The 9220-nt window shown below is 35.4% G+C and overlaps 1 protein-coding gene across 1 annotated transcript in view; it reads left to right on the top strand.

Annotated features, from left to right (window-relative positions):
- Positions 1-9220, top strand: part of Znf280c (zinc finger protein 280C) — a 54851-nt gene that overhangs the window by 23739 nt on the left and 21892 nt on the right. Inside the window, 4 exon segments of the mRNA XM_031357014.1 lie at positions 2021-2126; positions 3213-3377; positions 3507-3616; positions 7493-7713. Of these exon segments, the coding sequence (XP_031212874.1) occupies positions 2021-2126; positions 3213-3377; positions 3507-3616; positions 7493-7713 (602 nt within the window).

Genomic DNA, 9220 nt, shown 5'->3' with positions numbered 1-9220 from the left:
TTACATATAATAAATAAATAAATCTTTAAAAAAAAAAGAACATTGTTACACTGACAAAATTATATAGCATAAAGTCAGTATATTGTGTGATTTTTTTTTATGTTCAACTATTATTCCTGATGCATTTACATCAACACTACAAAGATCCAACATTAAATTCAATAGCTACCTTGTCTAGAAGCTTTTGTACCAAAGTCTTGACTATCCCCCTTTGCCATTCCAAGCTCAGTAACCCATAATCTACTCCAGGTGTTTAACAGAAAGGTCAGAAACATACAGTTGAGAAGAGATAGCATCTTTCTCCAGGGCTTGTGGAAACCTCTGTGTCCACATATAGATGAATGAAATTAGATCCATATCTATCACCCTGCATGAAAATTAACTCCAAGTGGATCAAAGAACTCAATTTGCAACCTGAAATGTAGACATTGCCAGAAGAAAACTTAGGCAGTACTCTACATGATTTAGGTATAGGAAAGGACTTTCTAAATAGGACTCCATTTGCCCAGGAATCAAGGTCAACAATCGGCAAGGAGGACCTCATAAAACTAAAAGCTTACCGAGTAAAGAGGAAACCCACAGACAATGAACTTTTTAACAGAGTAAACTTATGAGTTCTTAATTGGGATGATCATTCCAACAGGTCACGGCTGTTTATTCTCAAAACCACTTTCACTGTTTAGTTCTTAAACGTTTTAAGCCAGCATGACAGTTACATGCATGTAGTCGTAGTACTTGGGAGGTTAAGGGCAAGAGGATTGAATTTGAGACCAATCTCTCCATTGTAAGTTTGTTATTAGACTGGGCTACATGGTGTGACTCTGTTTCACAAAACAAAGTAACCCCCAAGTACAACAATAATGAAAGGCCTTTAATAGAAGTAGGAAATAGCAGTAATGCTTAACTTTTGTGTGTTCAGTTTTTATGTATTATCTGTGTACCACATGTACTTGCTGCCTGCAGAGGAAGAAGAGGGAGTCAGATTTTCTAGGGGATCTTCTGAGACTAGAATTAAAGATGGTTGTTAGCTGATATCATGTGGACACTGGGAATTGTACCAGGTCCTCCTGAAGAGCATCTACTGCTCTTAACTGATGAGCTCCAACCTCTTTCAAATGTTTAAACAATCTTCTTTGCCCAACAACTATTTCGGTCAAAGAAAAAGTTTATCATCATAACCCTCCCCTTGATTCTTTTGAGAGGGGCTTTCTCTGTAAAACAGCCCTGGCTGTCCTGAACTCCCTCTCTAGCTAGACCTGGCTATTTTGGAACTCATAGATTTTTGCCTACCTCTTCCTCCTGTCCAGGATTCCTTTTTTTTAAATTGTTTTATTTATTTACATTTCTTTAACACAAATCCTTAGAGGTGGAATGATTATATTAAGGGATATGGACTCAAAAAGAAATAAGAAGATTTAGTAAGAAAGTAAAATTCTTAAAACGTATTCATCTCTCAACTTGAATGCATATGACAAGAGTTGATATCTATTCCTCATTATCACTGAATATTGTATTGAGAATCTATTTCTTTGTCATTCATTGTATCTTCCTCAAAAGTATGAGGATGCATAATAGTCTGTTAAACTTATTTAACTATTCTTCTGTTGCTGAACATACAGGTTTTTATATTTTGATATTATAAATATTCTGTTAAACATTTTCATGTCTTTAACACAAATCATTAGTGGTGGAATGATGATATTAAGGGATATGGACCTTTGACAGCCTTTACTAGGTACTGCTTAAGTGTCCTTGGAGAAGTTATGCCAAAAATGAAACCTCTGCCTTGCCAATGTATCACTGCTTTTTTTTTTTAATTTTAACATTTTATTCACAACTAATTTTAGTTTTCTAGGAAAATTACAAAAATAACAAATGCCAATGTGCTCCTCACCCAGTGTGTGATCATTTTAGCAGAGAGGGAAATTGCTTTTGTATTTTCTAACTTGTCTTTGTGGTACTAGCATACAGTTCGGTTTACTTCTATAATAATTGACAAAAAAATCTGAACGTTTTGCAGAACTTTACAGAGACTCCACCACAAGATGACTCAGGCCCTTCTCCGGTCTTACAGTTAGACTCAGCCAAGGATATACCGTCCTCCAACATACTGCAAAAGAGTACAGGTTTGCTTTAACATTTCTTCTTAAAATCTATACAAAAAGACTTCATTAATATACATATAGAATTAACGTATGGAAGCCTGAAGATGGTTTAGCAGGTAAAGGAGCTTGAGACAAACGGATAACTCAAGTTGGATCCCTGGAACCTACATAGTCAAAGGAGAGAATCAGCTCCATACTGTGCACAGATGCACATTAAACAAACAAACGAAGAAAGATTTGCAAAGCCGACAAGGTGGCTGAACAAGTAAAGGTGACTCACTAAGCCTGATGATCTGAGTATGCTCTTTGAACCTTCATGGTAGGAAAAGAGAACTGATTCTGGCAGGTTGTCCTCTAAGCTCTACAGGTATACCATGGTATGCTTCTACTCACATACATATTTAGACATACTTTAAACATTTTCAAACTACGAAAGTTGTATAAAACATAAAAGGAAAGGCTGGGTCTGAATTGCCCATTACATTTAATTAAGTCAGAGGATAATAATTGGAAGGCCATTGTGGAAACTCTAGATTTTTTCCCATGAATGAGTGAATTATTTTTGTTTCCACTACCTACATAAAGGAGCATCCAAATAAACTATTTGTTGGGTTATAAGTTGGGAGAAGACCAAATTCAATTCTTATTAGATATCTCAAGATTTTTAAAATACTTTTAAAGAATTTTCCTGAATTTTAGAATGATTATTTTTTAAGTTTAATTGTTTTTAATCAGCCAGGCAGTGGTGGCACATGCCTTTAATCCCAGCACTTGGGAGGCAGGGGCAGGCGGATTTCTGAGTTCGAGGCCAGCCTGGTCTACAGAGTGAGTACCAGGACAGCCAGGGCTATACAGAGAAACCCTGTCTTGGGAAACAAAAAACAAAAAAAAGAAAAAAGATAAGAAAGAAAAGTTTATTTTGTGAATCTGAAAATGCTTCCTCGTATAGTTTGCGCTTTTTAGTTATAAATTTTGTCATTTAAATTAGCTCCAAGGCATTTTTGCTACATTTTAAATGTTAAAGCCCATTTTCATAGCAATTTACATAAGTAATAGTCTGTGCTAACACATTTATAAGTATCTTTTCTGGTGTTCAAATCTTTGTAGGTGTTGATCGAACTTTAGGATTAAAACATCCTTCCACTTCCAAAGTAAACAGTGGTAATCCAAAAAAGCCAAAGACTAATGCAAGCATCTCTGACCCAAGCCCGTGTTCTTCATCAACTGTAGATGAGGCCCCTGCAGAGGCATCTTCTCAAGTCGTACTATCAAGTAAGTGGGAAATCTTACCAAGGAGACATGGATTAGTTAGAAACAAATTTGAGGAATTAGGATACTTTTTTAAAGATGTTTAAGTATTTTAAAAGATCAGTTTTTATTCATAAAATTCCTTTGTTTTAGATCTGAATACCTCATCAATTCAGTCTGCAACTGGATCACCTTCCCTAAGATCTTGTCCAAAGTGCAATGTTAAGTTCAGACTTTTGGATCCTTTGAAGTGCCACATGAAGGTAAAATAGTTTCAAATTTGAGTTTTGAAAATAATGAAATATTAAGAACAATACACAGTAAATAGTTGTCTAGATATTTAAATGATAAAGCTTCTTTTATTGTCATTTTATGAGTAAAAAATTATTTTTATGATTATACAAAATGTAAATTCTTCCTAGCCATGAAATTATACAACTTAAGTTCATGTATAGTCCATAGTATGTATTTTTTAATTTACATTAAATTAAATATTATGTGTAATTTTAATTGAAAATGAAAAAAAACATAATATTTTATTGACTAAATCATGCCATTCTTTATACTTCTCATAAAGCAGGCATTTTATTAATTAACCTTTCATATCACTTAAAATTTCCTTCTATTTTAATTTTTCCATGGTGTCATAGTCATTTCATATTTCTCAATAGAAATCTTAGTTTTATGTCTTAATTTCCCACAATTTCCTAATGGAACATTATGAAATGATAGCTTTAATTCAATCCAGAATAGAGTAGGATTATAAATAAATTCTAGCTTTATATCGGTATTTCAAACTCCTGAACTTAGTTTTAGATAACTTTGAAGCTACTAAAAATGTGGGATTTAGAGGGATTGCTAATTAAAATATGTTATTTATTAATAAAATAATTAAAACAGTATTCTGTGGTACCCTTGTAAGATAGTCCATTCTTATCTTTGCCTGTCCCATGTAAGTGGCTGAGAGGTAGGAGGCAAGAAAAAGAGTAAACTACCTAAGATGGATGACATGTGGCATAGCATAGAGAGAGTGCAACTGTCTTGGGAAAAGCTTCTGCTCACTGTTCCAAAAAACACATTTTTATTTAATCTTGGAGAAAAGTAAAGGGGTGAAAATGATTGTTTAAAATTTCAAATACATATATCTATTCTGGTGCTACACATTAGCCCATCCACCTTCCTGAGTATGTGCAAACAATGGGTCCAGTCCCCACACCATCAATACTGTCGTTGATATTGACAATTGTATTTTGTATTCTCTTTAGGCTATAGCTCTCTTTCTCTCTCTCTCTCTCTCTCTCTCTCCTCTCTCTCTCTCTCTCTCTCTCAACTTCACTAGCATTTTAAATAAAGTGTCATTTGCCTTATTTTTACTATATTTTGGCCTAAATTTGTTTCTTATTCATTGTACTTTCTGAGTGCATGTGTGTGTGCATGTCTGCACATTTGTGTGTTTGGTTGAGTACAAGTGTGCACTGCCCACTGTACATGTGTGAGATCATAGAATATCTGAGTTGTTACTTTTTGCCTTCTACTTTGCTTGAGACAGGATCTCTTTATCGTTTGTGGCTGTTATGCCAAATTCTCCTGTCTGCCTCCCATCTGTTTGTAGAAGCACAAGGACTAAGGACAAGTGCTCCCATGACCTTTCTGGGTTCTGGGGATTCAGTTAAGGTCCTCACCCATGTACAGAGAATGCTTTGCCTACTGAAGCATTTCCCCAGCCCTCACAATCCTAATTTTCCTGTTCATGTATGAAGCCTAATTATCTTTTTTTTAATAAGTTTTTTTATTTGATGTATGAGTATCTGCATGTACACCTGTTCATTTTGTATGTGGTGTTAAAAGAAATGTCTCCTCAGCCTCTTTGCCTTTATCTTACAAATATTTATTAGAAAATTTAAACAATTTGAACTAATCTAAGACAAGACATCAGTATAAAACTAACAGTGAAACTCAGTAGAAGTGACTGAATGTATAGAAATGTGGGAAAATAGGATACCTTATTTTCAGTAGGATTACACATCAGCAAAAGAAACAGATGTGGAAAAAAAGGTTCAACTGCAATTTCTAATAGAACAGATCAGCTTATTAGTCAGGGTTCTCTAAAGAACAGACCTGTTATATAAGAGAAATATATATGTGTATGTATATGATATATATATGTATATATATATACAGAGAGAGAGAGAGAGTTAAAAATGGCTTATGGGTCGTCCTGGCTGCTTCCCGAGGTCAAGGATCCACTAGTTCAATCCTCTGAACTGGAGGTCTCAGCAGTCCCAGTCTGGTGCTGGAATCCCAAGTCTGGAGAATTGCCGTTTTGCAGTCCACATTGGAATCTCAAAGAACTGTGTTCTAACGCCAGTGAAGGAATTGCTCAGGAACAGGATAGGTGAATTTGTTGGTGGCCATGAAGGGAAGCAGGCAAACAGGCAAAAGCTTCTAATTTTCTTTTATGTGGATTGCCAATAGATGTGACTGAGATTTAGGGTAGGTCTTTCACGTCAAATAATATGACCAAGAAAAATCCCTCATGGATTAGCAATTACAGTCAGTAGTGTGAAATTCTTTCATAAATGGCCAGATGCAATCAACCATGACTTTAGGTTTTAAATACAGCATAGATAACATTTAATGAGATTTAATTATATGATAATTTTCTTCTGAAAGTAATTTTCATGCTATTTTCTTAGCATCTCTGTCTATTTTTAAGTTATTTTAGGATATATTTAATGTTGTTAATGTTGTTGAAGTGCTACTGAATTATAAGAATTCTCACAGTTGTTTTCTAATACTTTAAAGTATTCAACAATTATAATTCTATGTTTTGCAAATATTCTCTCCCATTTTATTTTTGTTCTCCACTTATTGTTTTAAAGATTTATTAGTTTTTATTTTATGTATTTGGGTGCTTTGTTTGCATGTATGTCTGCCCTGTTTGCTTACCTGGTGTTCCTGGAGGCTAGAATAGGCCCTAGCTCCCCTCGGGCTACAGTTACAAACAGTTGGGATGATGCGGGTGCTCACGGTTGAACCCTGCGTTCTCTGGAAGAGTAGTCTGTGCTCTTAACTGCTGAGCCACCTCTCCATTCTGCTCCAGTTACTCCTTTTTGTTGTTGTTATATGTAAGTACACTGTAGCTGTCGTCAGACATCCCAGAAGAGGGCATCAGATCTCATTACAGATGGTTGTGAGCCACCATGTGGTTGCTGGAATTTGAACTCAGGACCTTTGGAAGAGCTGTCAGTGCTCTTACCCAATGAGCCATCTCACCAGCTCCGTGCTCCAGTTATTCTTAAAGACTCATCCTAGAGAAATTCTACCACTGAAAATTATATACAATAAAAAATTAATTTTCATTGAAAAAATGTAGGTGTGAAAAGTATTCTACATTAGAATCGGTTTAAATGAGACTTTGATTTTATTTTGAGGTAAGTATCCCCTATGAGATATTTATGTTTTATAGATAGACTGCACTGAGATTTTAAGAATGTAACTGACTACTCTTTCTTTGTGGGAAGCACATTATCTAGTGCCTTGTGTTAGGAGAACGACATATCAACTGTGCTCAAAGTCTAGTTCCAGTTATGCTTTCCTCAAGGATTAGTATGTCATTAGATAACTAGGTACTAGGCTGGAGAGATAGCTCAGCAGTTGAGAGCACTGGCTGCCCTTCCAAGAGGTCCTGAGTTCAATTCCTGGCAACCACATGGTGGCTCACAACCATGTATAATGAAATCTTGGGCCCTCTTCTGGCATGTAGGTGTACATGCAGATCCTCAAACATTAAATAAAAATCTCCTTTCAAAAAAGATAATTAGGCATCATACATAATGGTGTATGTGACTTTTAAGTTGTATCTTGACATTAGTATGAAATATATGGTTATGGGCCAACAAACAATTGATTAAATTTTACTCCAAAATGAAAGCTGCAAGGTGCTACAATATAGATCTCTCCAGACTTAAAGTTTGTCATTTGTTTTGGAAGTTATTTCTTTCATTAAAATGCTGGTGTTTATTGTTGGAAGTTTGCATAAGGAAGGAAGCCAGTGTTTCAGTGGCTATCTTCTCATATTGCTACGTATAGATTTTTATAAGAGGTACAAGTAAAACATGCTATTTCTCCTCTTTTAGCGTTGCTGCCCAGACGTGATAAATAACTTTCTGGAAACTCCCAAGTCAGAGAACTCAAAGACTGTAAGCAAAGCTAACATTGACTCAGATAAAGAAAAAATGATCATGCTTGTTAGTGATTTTTATTATGGAAGACATGAAGGAGCTATTGAGGAAGACCAGAAGACTCACACCACTTTTAAATGCTTCAGTTGCTCAAAAGTTCTTAAAAATAATATTAGGTATGTAAATATTGATTTTTATTTGTTTGAAAAGAAACAAAATTTGCACCTTGCTCTTTTAATATAAGTAATGTATTTTTTGATATCCTAGGTAAATCACTGTAATACTTCTACTAAGAAAGGCTATTTCTTGTGCTGGATGTCTTTATTTTCTCTTCCATTTTCATAGTTTGATACCTGAATCTACACAATTATATTTTTTTCATATAACTTAAAACACAGGAGAAGTTCAAGGTGTATACAATATGTCTGCTTTGATTTTTGTACAATTGAAACATTTTAAGCACAGATATAATTCCCAATGGAGTTCTAAAGACTTCTTTTTGTGAAACAGGGTCTCAGTACATATGGAAACTCACTATATAGACTTGGCTGGCCTTAAACTCAGAGATGTGCCTGTTTCTGCCGCCTTAGTACTGGGGTTGAAGACATGTGCTACCATGCCTGGTTGAAATTCTAAAGATTTTATAAATTTTTGTCTTAAAATTTAAGAACTTGGATTTTATTATCAAAATTATATGGCATGTTGAATATTTATTATCATTCATAAAACAAGTAACAACAACACTGATTTTTTCATTGCTTTTATAGCCTGATATTTGTGATAGGTGACATAGTTTTCACAATGTCTATGTGTATCTAATATCTTTCTCAATATTTATTGTTAATACTACTTCCAAGATTTTTCTAACAGGACTCCTCTGTATGGCTCTGGCTGTCCTGGAACTTGATTTGTAGACCAGGCTGTCCTCAAACTCTAGAGATCCACCTGCCTCTGCCTCCTGAGTACTGGGACTAATGACATGTGACACCATGCCCTGCTGAAAAAGAAAAATCTTTTTGAGACAGGGTCTTTCTATTTGGTAACTCTGGCTATCCTGGAATTCACTATGTAGGCGAGTACACATAGCTTGCCTCGAATTTACAGAGATCCACCTGTCTCTGCCTCCCAAGTGCTGGAACTAAAGGAGTGTACTACTGTTCCTAGCTTAGAGAAAAAAATTGAGATCGGGTTTTCACTGTGTACCTGTGACTGTCCTGGAACTCACTATGTAGACTACTAGGCTGACCTCAAAATCACATGGAGCTGCCTGCCTCTGCTTTAATCCTAGGTACTGAGATCAATGGTGTGTGCCCTACTAGAATTTCTCTTTTATAAATACAACCTAGTAGATTGCTCAAAGCCTGACCTTTTATTCATTCTTTCATGTAAGATTTGGGTTATACAAACTCCAGCAAAATCTTCATAGTGCTGTAGGCAGGATAGACACTATCCAGTGAAGCTTTAGGAAAACTAAAAAACAAAGTATGGGATAGTAGCCATCTTCTTGTCTTTCTTATTGTTTGAGAACTTCATACATTTATATAATGCATTTTCACCAACTCCACCCCATGTCTTCACCCTCAGTACTGCCCCCATTCCCGACTCCCACTTTTCCCTCCCAAGGCATTGCTATTTCTTTCTTTCTTTTTTTGTTTTGTTTTGGTTTGGTTTTTGGGTTGGGTT

Source organism: Mastomys coucha, chromosome X (genome assembly GCF_008632895.1).
Source record: "Mastomys coucha isolate ucsf_1 chromosome X, UCSF_Mcou_1, whole genome shotgun sequence".
In the NCBI taxonomy this organism is placed as follows: Eukaryota; Metazoa; Chordata; class Mammalia; order Rodentia; family Muridae; genus Mastomys; species Mastomys coucha.
Note: the sequence above shows the minus strand (reverse complement) of the source record. Positions and strands in the feature narration are given on the sequence as shown.